Raw genomic sequence first — 20093 nt, 5'->3', positions numbered from 1 at the left:
AAGCTCATTGTCTAGAGTCCCCTGAAGATTGTCACCTGGCTGCTTGCCATTGCATTTCACATGAAGAGTTCACAAAAGCCACATGCTCAAAATAACCATGACTGCCAGGATCTTTTAATGGAAGAAATCACCTTAAGGGGAACGCGGCTTTAGGATAACGAAAAATGGCAAAAAAATTGATTTTTTGAAAATGAAGCCAAGTTTCTGAAACCTTTTTTCTATCTGATTCCAAAATATTTACACTGAAAATCAAGCAGATGTGCTTTGGAAAATTCTTTTCACCCTCCTAGGTAGCAAAACTCTTTTTTGAAAATCAAGAAAACAGAAATTAAAAAAAATTATAGCTTTGCGATGGCATGGCTGGAAGCCGGCTTCTTGGGCTCATCGGAAAGAGCATTTCTACGTGTACGAATTTCTTGCCTTGGCTAGCTCCTTTCTAAAACAAGTACACGAAAAGGAAATGTTTGAAGGTCAATTCGAGATTCTTGGTTGGCTGTGGCCGCCATGTTGCCCCAGGCTCGCTTCGCCATTGGCTTGATGCTGGCTTCACGAGATCGTCGTCTGCTACTTGTGCATCGCGAGGACATGGCTCCCGAAAAATGCTACTTCTTACGTGATCAAGGCTCGACGATCACTTAGGATATAACTACTTTTTAGTAATAAGTTGTAAACCGACGCACGATCAGATTACTACGAGCAGGTGTGCGATCTACGAGCGCGGCACGTGATCCGAGTAGTCTTTAGGCCTAACTATGCTGACGGCAAGACTGCAGGCAGGAACAACATGCTAGCGCACTCGTGGCGACGTGCTTCTTCACAAGCAACAAAGCACATCACTCTCTAGCTCCTCGGAACCACAGACGGGCATTTCACGCATCGGCAGCGGACCCCACAGTCAAGCTTGTCGCCTCCCCCCTACTGCCAAAGATTGCTCAGAACAGCGGCTAGCAGTTTCGTGCGTCGTCCAAAGAAAATGCGACACCATACCTGCAAGTTCAAGGATTCCGAATCCGGGAGATTAGAGCAACGCAGGGGGGGGGGGGGGGGGGGCACAAAAAACAAGGACATAAAAACAAACAAAAAACCGCGAAAAACATAAAGGGTGGGAGGGGGGTGTCAATCACAATCGCCAACATCAGCCTTGCGGTCTCATAGTGGCTAGGAGTAGTCAAACACACAAGGGTAGAGTTTTTCACTGAAGTGAGAGTCTCAAGGGATCAACACAACTAGCAGAATCTATTTAAGTTAAAACAATCCGTGTAAGTCTTCCTGGGACACACGTGAACGGACTGGATGGCGCAGCTGACTGCCGCAAAAGCGGGGGTCAAAGCTTTGCTCACCACCAGATTCTTTTGACAGGAACGCCAAAACGCCTCTAGCCCCTTTCTATTGCGGTAGCAATTATATGGACAGTCCAGGCTGTTTTTTTGCCGTCGCCACCGCCGCCGTCCTTCACCGTATATGTCCTTCACCGTATATCTATATATATGAACACTAAAAAAAAAAAAAATTGGCCCTGTATCTGCATTTATACTGCCAATGTCCTCGAAAGGTGATAGTCTTGCATGTGGAGAGAGTGAACAAAACATTTATTTGATGTTCTGCTCAAGAAAATCAGTGAATGGTATTCTGAAGGCGCTGCGTTAGAGTGCCTCGAACGTGCAGCGGAGGCGAACGAGCGCATCAAGTCACGTCACACGTGATACATGAGCGCCATCTGGAAGTTTTTTTCAAAAACAAAGCGCGTGGCTCCGAGACGGGTGTGCGCGCCCGCCTCAGAGGTGATAAGGTGTAGAACGCAAGACGACGGGTAGGTGCCACCACCGTCTCGTTTTAGCAAAGCGTTGAAAACACTCGCCTTTTCGTGCAAGCATGCGACGATCAGCGCAGCGTGATAAGCGCTACGGTCCTTAAAATTACTGATGTAAGCCTTTTCTAGTAAAAGGCACACATGCAGAATATATACATGTTATTATGGTGCCCCAGAAATGCGCAATAATTGCTTTTTAATCGACAATTGCACAAGTATAAACGCTGAATCTTGAGCAACATAGGTGGGCGCTGCGGATGGGGTCGGCCGTTTCAAATACCCGATGCTTCAAATACCCGATGTTTCAAATACCCGAGGTGGACAAGCAGACAAATGTACAGTCAGACAGACTAAAATTTTTGCGTTGAAGGTCCCCAAGAAAGACTATCGTCTTTAAAAAAGCCACCCGCGCTCGCCGCCGAGTTCATTGTGATGTGGCGACGCGTGCTTATTTCTCAATCTTTGCCCAATGAATAGATGCCTGTAAGCCAGCGCTTATCCTTTCGTGGGGGAATCATGTGCCATCGGCTTTCACTGAAACGAAAGTGTTAATTGCCGGCCCACAAAGGTCACTTTGGTCTCTGCACAGGCCCCTTTTGGGAAAACAGCGCGCTTTTCATACACAGCAAGGTACAACAACTGAGACACTTGTTAGTTTGTACGCATCTGTACCTGTGATTACGTATCGTGCATCATTTTCGTTTAAGCAGCGCAATACGTGTCGAGCGGTAAACGTTGTTAGTTCGCTCTCGCCCTGCGAGTATCGTTTTCGTGCCTCATTTGTGTGTGAGCAGCACGATGCACGTTTCGCTCTGCTTGCCGTTTTCAGCGTTTCATTCCAAGTTGTTGCTGACGCATTTATTGCTTCGCCCTTGCAGTGAAACTAACTTTTTCATTTTTTTACGTATTTGCTGCCTTGAACCTACTGCTGCGTGCTCTTGGAGCTCATAGATCGTTATCGCGTCGCCACCACCTCGGTTTTCTGCACGGCGGTTGCGGCAAACGGTAGTTCATTTTACAATTCCCATGCGCTTGGCTGCGCACGCGCCTTCAAAACTAAGTCGTTTTATGCCATCTATGATAGCATCTGCCACAGTTTTCTTCCTCAGAGTTTGTGTAAAGCAGCATTGCTTCGACTGGTTGAGCTCACACTTTCGGGGTTCTGTCAGTTATTTCCTTTTTCCGTGGTCAGTTACCACATCGCCATACACGATCGTGTCAAGAGCGACCGCGGTTTCATCCACAGCGGTTGTGGCAACGACAATCACACGCACTGTAGAAGACAGTGCGTGCGCCGGTCGCACGCCTACTCCCGAAGCTTCGGGTACGCTGCTCGCGGCCTTCGTTCGACGGTTTCCGTACTAAATTTCGCATTAACCACCGGGATTAGGAAATGTGTTCAAAACATTCGAATGGAGGCCTAATAAACATAGTGCAATTTGGCTGGGGAATTTCAAGAATTCGTATACCTGCCGCGGTTTCGCATCACTGAGATTATACTGTACGTTTACATGAATGCCTCTTAAACTCATTTATAATAAAATGAGGTAGGTTAGAAAAGCCTGGAGTGGATTGAGATGCTTTTTTGTTAACACAGCCAGATCACGCATAGAAATTTCGATTTTTGGGAGATTTTCATGACAACTGTACAACCGGAAAAAACGGTCGAAATCCAGGAGTCTCCGGGCCAATCAGGGAGTCTTGGCAGGAATGCGATACCAAGCTCACTGCACGCTGATATTTTGTCATTGTAGCTACACATTTTGCACGACACCGAACGCTGCCGCCAAGTGCATCACGTGCCGGCTGTACTGTCCACGTGGCCACGCACTCCAAGGTCATATGGAGTGCTGTCAACAAGCTTTTGTAAAGCGATTTAGACGAGCTTAGAGCCGTGCTTGGTATCACTGGGAGCGTCTGAATGTTCTGAGGCAATGAAAGCCTCGTAGATTAGTATTTCCGGAACCGGCCGTATGATGATGAGTTTCACGGCTACAGTGGCAAAAGAGCATGTATGAAACAGGGGTCTGAATAAAATGCTAAAACATTCCTGTGCCACCAGTTTTCTGCCTATAACTGTTATTTTGAAAGAAGGCATAGGCTGTTATGGTGTGAGCCATTTTTCTGGTGCAATAAACGTCTCCCTATATAAAAAAAATGTTCAGTGATTATTTGTAATGAAGAAGTACTTATTTACACTAATGACAGCTTGAACACAAGCAAGATGTGTAATCATTTCAGTATATGGCTTTATTCAATTACAATCTTTCCTGTCATGCCTATCACACCCCTCCTTCATACAAAAAAACTTAGTTTGAAGCCCATACTTGCTCTTTGTAGATAAAAAAAAAAGGGAGCTTATGAAGAAAAAAAGCAACAAAGGCACACACTGCAGAGGCCACATGCCTGAGAACTCTAATACCACAAGACAAACCTAAGATCACAATTTTTAGGTGTTTTAGAGACTTAAAGAGAAGTTGGAACTTTAAACGCAGTTTTCTCAATACTGTTTTTTTTTTTTTTTTTGCATTATGCTCAGCTTGTGGAGTAGATATCTTGGCAACTATTTCACAGTTTTTGATTCAGTTTGTTCTGTAATGCTCCTTGAACTGTGCTTGAGGGGGCTGCTATCTTAGTTTTTCATTTTACTCCCTAAAGAATATTTTTGTAGGGCTTTTTGTTTGTCGTGCAAGTGTGCTCATTGCAGTATCACTGGAGAAAACAACAAAAAATTTCGGTGCTCCGAAAGAATTATTTTGAAAACACAGCCCCCTTCAGCTTATATTTGGCTGTGCATACAGTAATTACCAACAATTTTTGTCATTCTATATATCCTCTAGCCCCTTCATGAGGTTCAATGGAAGAAATAATTTGTCTCATTATTACCTATTTGTAGAATCGCCTCGAAATATTTATGAAACACAGGGAGACCATCCTTCATCAGGATCTGACTAGAAACAAGAAAGCTCGTTTTGAAAGGCACGTCCCCATTAAGAACATCCTTTCCGCATAGATGAGCTTTCACTTGCACCTTTAAAAAGTGTTTTTCTCTAGATCCACAATTGGGCAACTTCTTGAGTTTGAACATCAAAATTTTGGTACTTTTGATAGCTTGATAGGAATGAAATTTTGCCCACATATTTCTTAACATGTGAGGGGTGCAAGCATTTTTTTTATAACTATATCGCCTCTATGATCATTCTGAACCTAATGTGAGCATTATTACACGCTCAGGATTTTAATTATCATGTTACAATTTTCTTGTCCATTGAAATGTCTTACATGCACTTTCTTGATAGCTATTTGTATTTATTATGTTAAGTTTTATTAAGTTTTATTGGCGCAAACGCATCTAAGGCCAAAGAGTGCCAGTAAAAGCGTTGTTTCATTTTCAGGTTATTAGTCTAAATTTTAAAGCAAATGCTGTGTAGGGAATGTCAATGAAATATTTAAAACACAGTGTGTTTAAAAGGAATGTCACTTTGTTACAGGCCTTCATTTCACGGGCTGGAGTCTGATGATAAACGAGTCAGCAAGGCCCGAGACCCTCACGGCAGAAGTCGTTGCCTGAGCAAGAACTGCGAAGGTTCAGACATACTTGTGTTTTTTGCACCAGGCGGTACCTAACACGCAAGGCCCACCCTGGTGTCTACGATGAAATGATATTGTTATAAATTTTACTTTCGCAAGATAATTAAGAAGTCTCTTAAGGTCAACCACTGCATCAAGTGATAAAACCAGCGCGGGATGAAGTGGGATACGATACTGGTAGAGCTCCCTGAAATGGGTCAGTCGTGCTTGGTGAAACACAGCACATTAAATGAGGCCATGCAAAATGGTTAGACTCTCTGCACGGTGTATACATGTAGGTGGATCAGTGCCTGTGAAAAGGTGTTTATGTGTAGCATATGTGTGGCCTATTCTGAGCCGTGTTAAGGCACGCTCACACTTAGCATTCCGGCCGCCAAAAGTGCGCCGAATCCGGTTCGGCGGCAGCGAGATCCGCGGAGAAGGCTCTCTCCGCGTCGACCGCTCTCGGACCGATTTTTGCGGCATCTGCCACCAAATCAGTCCTCCCGAACCAATAACCCCTAGTTCACACTGAGGCATTCACTTTCTACAGCGAGCGAAATTCTGCTGCCGCCGAAACGCTCCGCGCTGCCTAAATGCTCCGCGCCACCGAATATGTCATCTATCACGGGGCGAGCGGAGAATGCATGCGCTGTCAGCCGGTTGTTGTCGCGGCTCGCAAATGCCACTACGCTATCTGGTGGTCTAGGCTTCGATGATTCTCATATGCAGGAAGCAAAATAAAGCAGTACTGCTTACTTTGCTAGCAAGTCGCTGTCTCGTAATACATAAAGAGCAGAAAAACCGCCAACGCCAGCGGCATTGGTGCGTTTGTCTTCCTTTGCGAAACCACGAGAAGCTTGGTCACGTTGACGACAAGCTCGGTCACCTCTTCCACGAAATAGAGATGTGAAGTGGGCATAGAATGGGTTAAACGCCTGCTGGTTACAGCATTCAACTGCATGCACTGCGACATGACAAGTGAGTAGGGCTTTGCTGCCATTTTTCAAAAATCTTTCACTAGCACTCCTATTGGTCCGTTGCGACCGATTCAGCAGCAGACGCCGCAAAAATCGGTTCGAGAGCGATCAGCTCGAAAAGGGCCCTTTCGGCGAATCTGGCCGCCGCCGAATCAGATTCGGCGCACTTTCGACGGCCGGAATGCTCAGTGTGAACGCACCCTAAGAGCGCTCATCAAGCAATTTGGAAAAGTGGAGGCTGAACCCTACTCACTTGTCATGTCCCAGTGCACGTAACTGAATGTTATAACCAGCGGGAGTTTCACCCATTCTGTACCTTTTTCACGTTTCTATTTCGTGGAAGGGGTGACCGAGCTTGCCGGGGTCTTGCAGAGCAAGACGGATTCACCAACGCCACTGGTGTCTTGCCAGCAAATTCAGCACTACTGCTTTTTCTTGCTTCTTGCATACGAGAATCATCGACGTTTAGACCACCAGATAGTGTAATGGCATTTGCGAGCCGCGATATCTACTGGTTCACAGCGCATCCATGCCGTGTTCGTCCAGTGGTAGATGGCATATTCAGCAGCACAGGGGGCATCCAGTGTGAACGACTCTTGCCTTTCGGCAGCAGGAGCATTTTGGTCACTGTAGAAAATGGATGCTTCAGTGTGAACTAGGGGTTATACAGTCAAACCTCAATATATCGAACACGGATATATCGAATTATTGCCTATATGGAACGGCACCTATATCACGCGGGAAATCGCATGCATTATTGATTTTTTATTTCGAACAAAGTTTGACATATACTGGATATATCGAACTCAGCCACCCCAAACCGCCCGCGCTCCATTGACAGGCGGCAAGCTTTCCCGCAACTCTCGAAAGTAGCGGTAGAGCGGCGGGCGTTTAAAGAAATCTGCACACATCGATGGCGTCGAGAGCGTCACTTTAACGTAGCGGCATACGCGCGCCGAAGCCTTGCGGTAGAGGTTCTTAAATGGGGAAAGAGAAGAGAAAAGCGCGGAGCTGTTATCGACTTTCATAAAGAAGGCACCAACACGGCTTCGTGCGGGGGGAAGGGGGAATGGGAAGTAAAGATTGAGGAGGAAAGTATAGGAGAGAAAGGACGCAGACGACTGTCTCGGACACAGCCCGCGCTGCCGCCGGGAAAGCGAAAGCAGTCAGGCGAGCCGGCATGGGCGCGCCATGTGCGCGCTTTACACCCGGACTCACGCCGCAGCCTTGCAGCTTGCAGTCGTTGCAGTTTTTATGGTGTCAACGGCACATTGCGCACTTGTTACAAGCTCCTCCCCCGTAGCATCGGCACGCATCGGTCATTGTACTCGCAGTGTTTGTGCCTTAGGAGTTAGGCCTGTCGCGCGCTGTGGTGCGCAACAGGCCTAACTCCGAACGGCGGGGCTCACGGATGTGGAGATTGTCGCCGAAGCTACTGCTGAGCAACCAAATGAAGACTCTGCCGAGGTGGATCCCGCAAGCGCTGATGGTGCCCCGCTCCCGACATCAGCTGAGGTCGTAGCTGACTTGGCCCTTGTGCGCCGCCACTGCGGCGCGATTGAAGGCACCGGCCTATCACTTATGGATCGCCTGGACTATATTGAGGACGCAGTCGTCAAACACGCCATGGCCAACAAAAAGCAGGCTACTCTTTTTCAATATTTTAAACCAACACAATAAATACTATGTTTGAAACTTCAAGTGAGTATTTACTGCACCACGCTTGAACAGTTCGTTGGTTGTTTTCAGCAAGCTGTTGACGCATTTTTTTTCGGGATTTTTTTATATCGAATTCTGAATATATCCAACTATTTCGCGATCGCCGCGCCATTGGATATATCGAGGTTCGACTGTAGTGACTTGGGCAAATCTGTTGAGTTTTTGTGGCATAACTTTCCTTAGTTGGAGTTTTGCAAGGTAAAGTTTGTTGTCGACTTGTTGTCCCATTCAGCTTGCCAGTGGTTGCGTAAACCTCTACGCACAACAGGTTTTAGATCTACATTCGGAATAAAGGTTATATCAATGGTTTGCCGACCAGCAGCTTTTCGTGCATTCTTGTCCACAATTCAATTGCCCGCGATCCCAGAATGACCTGGAACCCAGCAAATAACAATAGAAAGTTTTAGCTTATAGGCTGCATAGATTTCGTTATGGAGCTTGTTGAAAGTGGTGTTCTTGCTGTACTTGCCACAAGACAGGGCCCTGACAACACTTAAAGATACTGTGTACACTAAAGACTTTTATATCTTGTGTTGTTTAATGTGTTGCATATTAGGCAGGATACCACAGGCTTCCACCGTGAAATGCTGGTCTGTATATGCATGATTCTGGTGTCGGAGAACTTTTGTCTGTTGGCTGCACAAGATACAGATGTTTGAGACTTTGAGCCATTAGAGAAGAATGCGGCTGAACAATATTTGTGTTCAAGGGCCAAGACATATTGCTCAATGAGTGCACTTGGACAATTTTCCTTTATGATGTCTTTGAAAGATCAGTCAAAAGTGACTGGACACTGCTGCCATAGAGGGATGTGTTCGGCATGGTCACTCTCCTTTAGGTCAATGAAAAAAATTGCAAGTTTTTCTACTGCAGGTCTTATTGCCAATGGAAATGGTGGGGCGATAGACGGAGGGTTTTGGTATAACTGAGTAGTAAACACATAATTCATAAGTGTTTTGCATGGGTGCTGCTTCAGAGACATGATTCTAACTGCATAGTTGACTCCTAAATACGTGCGCTGATAGTCCAGTGGCCACTGATCTGACTCTGCATAAAGGCTGTGGATAGAGCTGGTACAAAAGACACCAAGTGCCAGCCGGATACCTAAGTGGTATACAGGGTCCAATAGTTTGAGCGCTGTTTTGAACCTGACTAATATACTATGCATCCATTGTCTATGCGTGACAAAGCCAGGCTTCTAAACAGAGATACGAGACAGTGCCTGTCTGTCCCCCCCCCCCCCCCCCCCGACTGATGCGATAAAATCTTTAAAAGGTTCATAGTCCTTAAACATTTTAGCTCAGCTGTTTTATATGCTGGATGAAGGCGAGTTTAGCATCGAAAATTACTACGAGAAATTTTTGTTCTTTCGCGATGACTAAGCTTTGTCCATTCATTAGTATGCAGGGGTCAGGATGTACACCTCTTAGTCTTAAGAAAAGCACACTAGTAGTCTTGTCAGTGTTAAACTTAAAACCATTCTCATCAGCCCATTTCGCAAGATGGTTAACGCCTAACTGTATGTGGCATTTGCATACAGTCAAGTTACACGATTTGAAACTGATTTGAATGTCGTCCAGATATACGAAGTATGATATTGCAGGAGGAATAACAGAGCAAAGAGAGTTCATTTCAACTATAAATAGTGTGCAGCTTAATACTCCTCCCTATGGCACTCCATTTTCTTGAAGAAATGTGCGCAATAACACAGTGCCTATTTTTACACTGAACTTCCTTTCAGACAGGTAATCTCTTAACATGGTAATCAACCTGCCACATATTCTGAAAGACGATAGGTCTTGCAGGATTCCATATCGCCAGGCAGTATCATATGCCTTCTCAATTGATTGATTGATTTGTGGGGTTTAACGTCCCAAAACCACCATATGATTATGAGAGACGCCGTAGTGGAGGGCTCCGGAGATTTTGACCACCTGGGGTTCTTTAACGTGCACCCAAATCTGAGTACACGGGCCTACAACATTTCCGCCTCCATCGGAAATGCAGCCGCCACAGCCGGGATTCGAACCCGCGACCTGCGGGTCAGCAGCCGAGTACCTTAGCCACTAGACCACCATGGCGGGGCATATGCCTTCTCAAGATTAAAGAAAACAGACAGACAGTATTGATTGTGTACAAACCCATCACGTATATATGATTCAAGGTGGACAAGACTGTCTGTTGTGTATCTAGCTGTACGGAAGCCAGACTGGCACGGGTCCAATATACCGTTGTATTCTAAGTAATAGACCAAGCGGCGGTTAATCCTTTTTTCAAACACTTTGAGTAGGCAGCTTGTGACGGCGATAGGCCTGTAACTATTTACCGAAGAGGGATCTTTGCCCTGTTTAAGGATTGGCATGTACTATTGCCTTTTTCCAAGCAGAGGGTATTTTCCGGTATTCAAAATCTTGTTGTAAAGTGCTAAAAGGCAGTTCAGGGTTTCATCAGGGAGATTTACAATCATTTCATAGGTAATTGTATCCGAACCAGCAGCAGAACTTACACAGGAACCAAGGGCAAGCTTCAGTTCATATAGTGTTAGTGGTTTATTGTATCCATCTGATACAGTCTTGTTCGGGCACAGAGGTACACTTTCAGCTATGCTTTTGTGGCTTAAGAACTCAGCTATATAATTTTCTGAGCTTTACATTTTCTTTAAGTGTCCACCAAGAGCGTTTGCCTGTTCTTCTATTGTATCACTGCAGTCATTCACCAAAGGGAAGAGATTTGGGCCTACTACCCTATTATACATCTTGCTGGCGTCTGTGTGGGAGTTTATTGAGGACATGTAGTGTGTCCAGCTTTCCTGTTTGGCTATACGGCAAATACACCTGCCATTCACTTTGCAACTTTTAAAGTTTATCAAGTTTTCTACTTTCGCGTAGCGAGAAAAAGTCCTCCATGCTTTGTTTTGCCATTTTTTAGCGATTTCACACTCGCGATTCTACCATGGCTTTGTGTTAACCTTATCATTGCTGGAATGCCGTATGCACTTTTTCGCACAAGTAAGAGCATGTTCGGAGATATAGTATAGTTGGCCATCTCTTCTACTTCCAAATGGTCTACCTTTTCGAGGCATAGTGCACATATCTCTCTTAATTTCACGCAGTTTGCAACATGAAAGTTCCACTTTTTAGGATAAGAAGGTCGGTCATCCTGTTGTCTTGTTACTAAAAAAGTCGGAAAATGGTCACTTCCACATGGATTATTGATAACTTTCCAATCTAGGTAAGGTAGGAGTGACTGTGACCTAATGGCTAAATCTAAGCATAAATATGTATTGTGTGTGGTGCTGAAATACGTTGGCTCTGCCTTATTGAGCAGACAGGCTCCAGATGTGACAAAAAAGTTTCTATTGCACGACCTTTCGCATCGCATCTGGTATCACCCCATAGCAAACTGTGAGCATTAAAATCTCCAATTAACACATATGGTTCTGGAAGCTGATAAAAAATCTTTTCGAACTCTGTTTTATTGAATGGTTTGTCGGGGGGTAGGTAGATCGAGCAGATAGTTATAAGATAATTGAAAAGAATAGCGCAAACAGCCACAACCTCAAGAAAGCTTTGTAGCACAATGTAATGGCAAGCTACGCTCCTTTGTGCAATGATGGGCACACCTCCAGACAAGAAATTGCCACCATTTCGATCTTTACGAAGAACCAGATATTGCTTCAAAAAATTCACACGAGTTGACTTCAAATGAGTTTCTTGAACACAGAACACTTTTTGCTGATAGTCATTTAGCAAGTCTTTGATATCATCTAGGTTATTAAATAGGCCTCTGGCATTCCACTGTAGTATTTGTGTGGTCATATTGAGAAAGAAATGTATGTGTCCTGTGTTCAGATGAATGTGCTAGAGATATGTGTTGAAGGGAGGCTACCCTTCAAGTTACTGACCCCTTTGGTGGAGCGCTTATGGGATGTTTCTCTTTCTTATTGCGCTCCAAGGAGCGCTGATCTTTAGGCGTCGACGACGCTGGTGTTCATCCATCGATTTCCATTGCCTTCTCCGAGGCACTAGAAGGTCAAAGACCGGGAACAGAGACTTGCGTCTTCGGCCTTGGAATTCGATTCAGCTTCGGGGCCTGTTAGTCGAAGCCTGCAGACCCACCTTTGATGTTGGCGGCGCGGCAATAGCAGCAGCCACCTGGGGGGTGGACGAAGTGACTGCTGGGCCACTGTTGATGAGCGCAGTAGACTACCGAGGCACTTGTGGCACTACCCCTCGTGGCACCACTTCGGCAAAACTGGCGTGATCAAGGTTTGAAAGACGATTCCTTGGTTCATGAAATGTTATGTTTTCTTTTACTTTTAGTGAGATGATCTCTTTGTCGATCTTCCATTTAGGACATGTTCTAGAGTAGGCTGGATGGTTTCCATCACAGTTCACACAATGTGGAGATGATTCGCGATCGTCGGACTTGTGTTCATTAGAGCTGCATTTGGCACATGTCTGCTTTCCCCGGCACGTCTGCGATCCACGCTCGTACCGCTGGCACTTATAGCACCATCGAGGGTTCGAGATGTACGGCCTCACGCGAAAATTGATGTAACTGTCAAAGGTTAGTATTATGCGCTTAGTACAGATCTGCTCATTTTCCCGGCGAATCACTATTCTTTAACCCTTCATAACATTTAGATTCTGGAACCCATCAATAAGTTCTTCATCACTAAGGTGCAAGAAGTCATCTTCTGATATTACACCATGGCTCATGTTCATTGTTATATGTGCAGACACTGTGACTGGTACGTCACCAATGCATTTCAACTCATTCATTTTCTCAAATTGATCTTTGTCCTTAAGCTCAAGTAGCAAATCACCGCTAGTCATTTTCGTGGCCTTGTAGCCTGGTGCAATGGTGTTTCCGAGGCATTTCGCCACCAGGAAAGGAGACAATTTGCAAGCAGTTAGGTTGCCCTCACAATGGATCACATGACATTTTGGAAATATGTCATCGCTTTTCAGAAAAAAATGGAAAGGTGCTTTGGTGCGCCCTCTTTTTTGAGGACGATCAAGGAGTAAAGTAGCTTGTTTATCCATGGGAGTAGTGCATGTGTTCGGCGCCGGCGCCAACCGCCCACCACGGAGCCCAACAAGGAGACGCGGCAAGACTTGAAGCAAGTCTGCACAACGCCAGCTGTACGCTATCACTATAATTGGATATAGCATACCCAAGGTTGGATACCTACATGAGGTTAACCATTGCTACCAGAAAACAATGAGGTGAATGAAAAAGGGAAGAAGACAGGATAGATTTAAAGAAAAGAAAAGACAAAGATGTAAGGCGAGACAGATAGGAAAAGGCGACTGCTGCATTCCCCTGGGTGGGTCAGCCCAGAGGTGCCGCCTACGTGAAGCCGGGGACAAAGGGGTGTGTTGCCTCGGCCAGGGGGCCTTAAAGGTCCAATCACCCGGCATCGGCTCAACTCCTAGGATCCCCTTTTCCCTAGACACGGCTCAGCCACGCACGGCTAGGAGAGGGAGAGCTCGGGTCCGTGGTGTGGCTACACACCAAACGCCTACTTACGCAAACGCCCCTGCCTGGAGTTACTTGCATTCTACAGTTATGTAGAGCAATATGAGCCATTAACGACTTTGTAACATAAGTTTATGGCTGAAAAAGTTTGCGCAAAACAAACTATATACCTTATACACTGTCATGGCATAAAACAAACAGTGCAACTTATTATTAAACTAATTACGTATTTGAAATAAGCATAAAAGTTTATCTATACAGCGAAAATTTTTTTGCCCTAGGCTGCAGATTACCACCTTTTTTTTAAAATCGCATCTCTCCTTCATTGTATCTTCTGCTGCGGCTTTTGCCTGGTGTAGCCCTGTGTCAAGCAAACTTCACTTGTATACAGCATATGCAGAATCAGTGTTTAGAATTTGCATCCCATTTTATTTAGCATTGGTAACATGAACCGAGAAATTAAATAAGTCCCTGGGGTTTCACACACCAAACCACTAAATTACTACCTACGACCTCCGTTTGTATCCAAATTAAAGCATTCAAAACAGCACGTGCCTTTTGACTTAGCCCAGTTGAGAACACTACATCATGATTGAAACGTTTCAAATGGACAATGCTTAAGCTTTTGAATTTTAGGCCTTCTGGCATGTAATACTGGCCTGCAAATGCACATGTAAATAAGTAGTACTGCCACTGTGAAGTATTTGAAAGTGTATTTATTTCAATGTGAGGGTGCCTTTTGATACTTCGGCAATTTCGCATACTTTTTTGTTATTTTTATTCTACAGTGTATTTAAGTCAGGAAGTCAAACTATACCCCAGAAAGTGCACAGTAAGTTTTTACAGTAAGTACATGTGTGTTCTTGCATTCCACATACTTAAAATGTGGCTGAGGAAAACCAGTACTCACTTGATGGGCACAGTCCAATTGTCTGACATATTTGCTGAGGCGTGAAGTCCTGAACTATGAGCGACACAATAATCTCAAAATATGTGTTGACCATATTAACACACTGTTGCCGTCTATCTCCATGGAAAAGGGTGCAGACTTCATCTAGTGCTTCCTTGATCTCCTCCTAAAGGGAGCAGAAAGAGGTTACAAAACTACCAGTGCACGCTACTACACTCAAGTTTACATTCACTTCAAGTGTTATCTCGAGAAGCTGCGTAGATTACCAAGGCATAGTAACACACAAACTAAAGAAAATTCGGGAGGAGAGTGTCCCTCAAAACACAGGTGCAATAGAATGTTAAGCTATTAGGTAGCAATTTCAGCAAATGTGAAAAAATCAATGTTACAGCAAAAATAATACATATTATGCATAACCCACACTGTCAACAAGGCTTTGTGGAAATATAATTAAAAATTATCCCTGCATGTTGCCTCAAAGCTAGCTTCTTTACATAATTGATTGATATGTGGGGTTTAACGTCCCAAAACCACAAATATGATTATGAGAGACGCCGTAGTGGAGGGCTACGGAAATTTAGACCACCTGGGGTTCTTTAACGTGCACCCAAATCTGAGCACACGGGCCTACAACATTTCCGCCTCCATCGGAAATGCAGCCGCCGCAGCCGGGATTCGAACCCGCGCCCTGCGGGTCAGCATAGCTTCTTTACATAGCTGGGAAGCACTGTCGTAAGGCCACCTTTCACAACTAAAATTTGAGTTTTTTGTTCGAACATTAGTTTTACTTTCAAAAAATTTGTGCGGGTTATACGTAACAGAATGTAGCAAGTTTTCTCTGAAACAGGTACATACCATACAAAACAAATGTTGTAAATCCCAGTTAGTAACATAAAAGTTAAAGCAGAAGCATATACTCCATAATAATGTAGACTTAACAACAAAATTATCATTCCGCAATACTGCATGCATATGTTACAGTGCAACTGCACAACATAAAATTATACATACCGTATAAACCGGAATATAAGTCGAGATATTTTCAATGAAATAGTAAGCTAAAGTCGCCCCTCATCTTATATAGCAGTGTCTAGCCGAAAGTGCGACGCTGTCTGGCAACATGTGACTTGCATGTGCTTGTGAAGCCGGACGCGGCCATATTCGCATTCAAATCCAATCGCAGTCTTTTTTTTTCTCCGTCTGTTTTCTTTGTGTTCGTGATTTGCTTCTAATCTGTTCCGAGTTTTCTCTCCGCTTGACATTACGCTGCATTTTTAGTGGCCTTTTTTTTTTTTTTTTCGTTCACTGAATATGTCTAGCGGTGCGAGGAGGCAATACTCAGTTGCGTTTGAAGTAGATGTTGTTGAGTTCGCAGAAGCGAACGGGAATATGGCTGCTCAGCGCCGCTTTGGTGTATCGGAAAAAAGCGTGTGCTATTGGAGGGCGCAGAAAGGGAAACTGTAGATGTGCAATCTTCGAAAAATGATGTTTCGTGGACGAAGTGCCATTCATCCGCAGCTGGAGGATAAGCTAGCGGACTTGGTGCGGGAAGTTCGAGCACGCTCGCTGCCAGTGACCGTCGATACCATTCGCAAGAAAGCCATGGAACTCGCTCGATAAGCTGGGCTCTCGAGAGAAGAGTTTCGTGCACCGAACTCTTGGGTGCGTCGATTTATGCGACGCAAAGGATTTTCTCTCCAGCGGCGCACATCCATCTGTCAAAAGTTGCCGGAGGAGTTCGAGGACAAGCTTATAAACTGAACCGGCTTCGGAAGCAGAACGACTACATGATGGGGCAGATTGGCAACGCCGATGAGACCCCCATGTGGTTTGACATGCCTTCGTCGACCACGATCACACAGCGTGGCACCAAGGATGTGAAGCTGTTGTCCACTGGCAACGAGCACTCGCGCTTCACCGTCATGCTGACATGCACGGCAGATGGTAGAAAGCTTCCACCCTTCGCCATTTTCAAACGCAAGACAATGTCGAAGGAAGTATTCCCGCCCGGTGTTGTCGTTGGCGTCAACAAAAAGGGATACATGGACGAGGCCATGATGCTCGAATGAATACAAGTGGTTTAGAATCGTCGGCCAGGTGCACTGCTGCATCTTCACAGCATGCTGGTCTTGGATGCATTTCGTGGCCACTTAAACGACGCAGTGAAACGCGCACTCGGCGACAAGAAAACGGACCACGCCGTGATACCAGGTGGTATGACGTCCACCTTCCAGCCGCTCGACGTTGTGCTCAACAAGGCGTTCAAGGACAGAGTGCAGCTGGAATACCAAGGGTGGATGTCCGGCGACAACCCAAAGACACCGACAGGCCGCCTACAGAGGCCTCCGCTTGCGACTGTTGTGGCTGGGTGCTTTCCGCCTGGCGCTCCTTGCCGGATTCCATGGTAGAAAATGCTTTTAAGAAATGTTGCATCAGCAACTCGCTGGATGGCACTGAAGACGACGCACTGTGGGAGGCGGCCAGCGACAAACTCTTGCCTTCAGAAGACAGTGGTGCTTCGTCGGATGAATAGGAGCAGTTGCGATGGTGGTTGAGGGGAGCTCCGACGATCGGGGTGCGGTGCGCACAATTTGCAAATAAATGTGGTTCAGCAGTTTTGGGTTGTTTTCCTTTTTTTCTTTTTCGGTAACCTGAACTTGGGGGGTCGACCTATATTCTCACTCGACCTATAGTCCGGTTTATACGGTACTGCCCAAAGTGTGGCCTTATTTCAAGAAGCAGTGAATTCCTGATTGGTATTTTAAAAATTAACTATTGTAGCTTTCTTAAGGCCAAAAGATTTTCGTCAGCCCATAAAAGAGTGGTGCCGTCAAATTTTGAAGCTATAACACACCTGTTGTTGATTTCCTCTCTGTAAGCAAAGACACTCCACAAGAAGAGTCTGACAGAGCAAATGTTTAGAATATACTTGAATTCGCTACCAAGGAGCCCCTTAATGCTCTACCAATCACGACCCATCACTTGCACATCCAGCACAGACATAGCTCTATAGGAAGGGCAATGAAAGTTGTAGTGACGTGAAACTACATCTGTGGTGATGCGAGTCACCTCCAGACCTCCACAACTTCCCCAAATGTGCAAACCAGCAAAGGATGAGTTGCCACACCCCTCGCGGCTGCTGCAGCTAGCCATGTAAACAATCAGCGCATCAGTTTTGCTGGTGCTTTTAGGGCAGATGTGTTTGAGAGCAGACAATACTTAGGGTGACGTGCATCACAGCCTTGTGTGGTCACATGACTAAGCCACCTAAGCTGCTACACGACTTCCCAACTCAGCCATCATAAACCGAAAGTTGTCCACATAAATAATGCAACATTAAATTATTTAGCCAGAATACATGAATCTTGGTGCATGTATCATGCTTCCTAGAACTATAAGAGACATGTACAGGCAGGCCACAAATTTTGTGGCACCACCCCTTTATAATTTTTGGCAGGATTACGGTTAGTAAGAGAATTCAGACTTCTTCAACCAATGTCAGACTTCCTGCAACAACATGGCCTTACCTCAGTTTTCTCATCCTGAAGAGCATCATACACATACTGAACTATTGTTGTACAATACGTGCACTCTTCATCATTGGCAATTTTGGCAGGCCTCGTTGCAACAGGCTCCTTCGAGGCTGTAATCCAAATACAAGTCACTACGTCAACAAAATTTTTACACTTGCGGTTATTAAGGTTAGCATAAAGTCTGCCCGAAGGGAACATATTTCACAATCAATAAAGTGGGACAAATTGTAGGAAGCCGATTTGTAGGTAGGCCCTAATGCCGGCTTTGGGGTTATGCACTTCGTGGCCTTTCTTTTTTATCATTCATACTGTAATTGGGAATTCAGTTTCTAAAACTGAGAATTATGATTAGGGAAACAGTTATTAGCAATAACAGAGACACAAAACATGATGTCAATAAGTCTCAAGATTGCAGAAATAAGATATTAGGAAATAAAATATTTTTGTCATTTAGGCTTCCCAGCAGAGGCAGGCATTAAAATTTGCACAAAAATTTCTTATGCTATAAAAGCTCGCTAATTAGGTTTTCAAAAAGTGTCAAGGAAGCAACATAAAAATGTCTATTACATGAATACACTTTCATTTTCTTAATAAATTCGAGAATTTTGTACTTCTTTTGCATAAGAGCACTGTAAGTGCTTCAATTTTAGTCATCCTACACCTTCTTTCACAATGAAACCGTGGCACAAGACTCCATAGCTTATTAGCCAGAAATGTGCCCGGCACCCTTCACAAGTACTACCAGCACTACCACGTGCACGTGACACTTTTTCATTTTCTCTGGTAATTGAACGAAATTTACAGCAGCCGCTGAAGCCTTGATCACAAACAACACGATTGTGAATGGCAACCTTGCGTTTTCGAACACCTATAAACAATAAGGTGTCACACGAAGTGATAAATCTAAATAGGCATGAAATTTTCTGGCTTCCCTGTAGTTACCCTTTGGTTTGCAATAATGACAATGGCAGTGTGAACCGAGCTGCCTGGTATTCCGCAAACGTCATGTTCAGTCTTCTGCGGCGCTTCATGCTCAGCGTGCTTTTAAGACCATCTGAACAGAGGTCACAGTCAATTATGCAGGAATTACCTAGAGTTTTATTAGATGCAAAGCGTCTTAGGGTCAAGCTCAATGCGGAGTGCAATGTGACCACCCTTACTGTGCATGCGCATCCCCTTCTCCCTCTCTCTTCTGTCCTATGCTCCCCCCTCTCTTGCCTCGCAAAAACAAGGTACCCCCTAGTCTACCTAATGTACGCCCACTCCCCCCCTTCTCCTCTAGGCACCCCTTGCTGCAAGGCTGAAACTCCCATTCAGTATTCATTTCCCTACCTCTCCTCTCCTATGCTCCCCCTCTCTGGCCTCGCAACTCCGATGCAAGCAGGGTTTGCTAGCAAGATTTTTGATTGAAAAAACCGGCTGCTCGCGCTGCACAACCGTTCAAGTGAACAGCAGGCACCAGCAGGCACCAAACATACCAAAAATACCTATTTTCTCGATGATACCCATTTTCTCGAACCTCGACAATACGCTTACGGTTCATGCCAATTTTGTAATGATACAAATTCTAAAGTTGCTTTGGGCCCTCTCTGGAACTGGTGCACGTCTAAATCCCTCCAAATTAGCGAGCATTTGACACCATTGAAATATACACAGTTTTGCCGTGACCACGCCACGGATCCGAGTGAACCGAACTACTGAGTTAACGAGATTTGCATAAATGAGCCTTTACTGTATTTGAAAAAGTGGACCTTCACCTGCATATACTTTGATATCTTTAAAGAGTCTCGGAAACGGTTTTTACACATTCCGTTTTTGATTAGACCACTACTGAAGCAAATCATTGACACCAGAGTTCAATCGAAACACCCATTATTAACGGAGCTACGAGTACTAAAAGGTACCCCCTTCCTCCGCTCCGCATTTTACCCTCAACTGCCCTCCACTCTTCTTTCGAGCGCTCGGGGCTAAGCTCTGCCAGGGCTAAGCTCTGCCTGCGTCACGATGTAGTGTGAGACCGCATACGCGTAAATTCTGCCGCCGATCCGATACCGGCAGTCTGTGCTGCGCACTCCACAGCCAATCAG

The 20093-nt window shown here is 45.1% G+C and overlaps 1 protein-coding gene across 1 annotated transcript in view; it reads right to left on the bottom strand.

Annotated features, from left to right (window-relative positions):
- Positions 1-20093, bottom strand: part of Sap-r (prosaposin) — a 207916-nt gene that overhangs the window by 51304 nt on the left and 136519 nt on the right. Inside the window, exons 31-32 of the mRNA XM_037418579.2 lie at positions 18001-18116; positions 14474-14639 (exon numbers count right to left, since the gene is read on the bottom strand). Coding sequence (XP_037274476.1) covers positions 14474-14639; positions 18001-18116 — 282 coding nt within the window. The remainder of the gene's footprint in view (positions 1-14473; positions 14640-18000; positions 18117-20093) is intronic.

Source organism: Rhipicephalus microplus, chromosome X, assembly GCF_043290135.1.
Source record: "Rhipicephalus microplus isolate Deutch F79 chromosome X, USDA_Rmic, whole genome shotgun sequence".
Lineage (NCBI taxonomy): Eukaryota > Metazoa > Arthropoda > Arachnida > Ixodida > Ixodidae > Rhipicephalus > Rhipicephalus microplus.
Note: the sequence above shows the minus strand (reverse complement) of the source record. Positions and strands in the feature narration are given on the sequence as shown.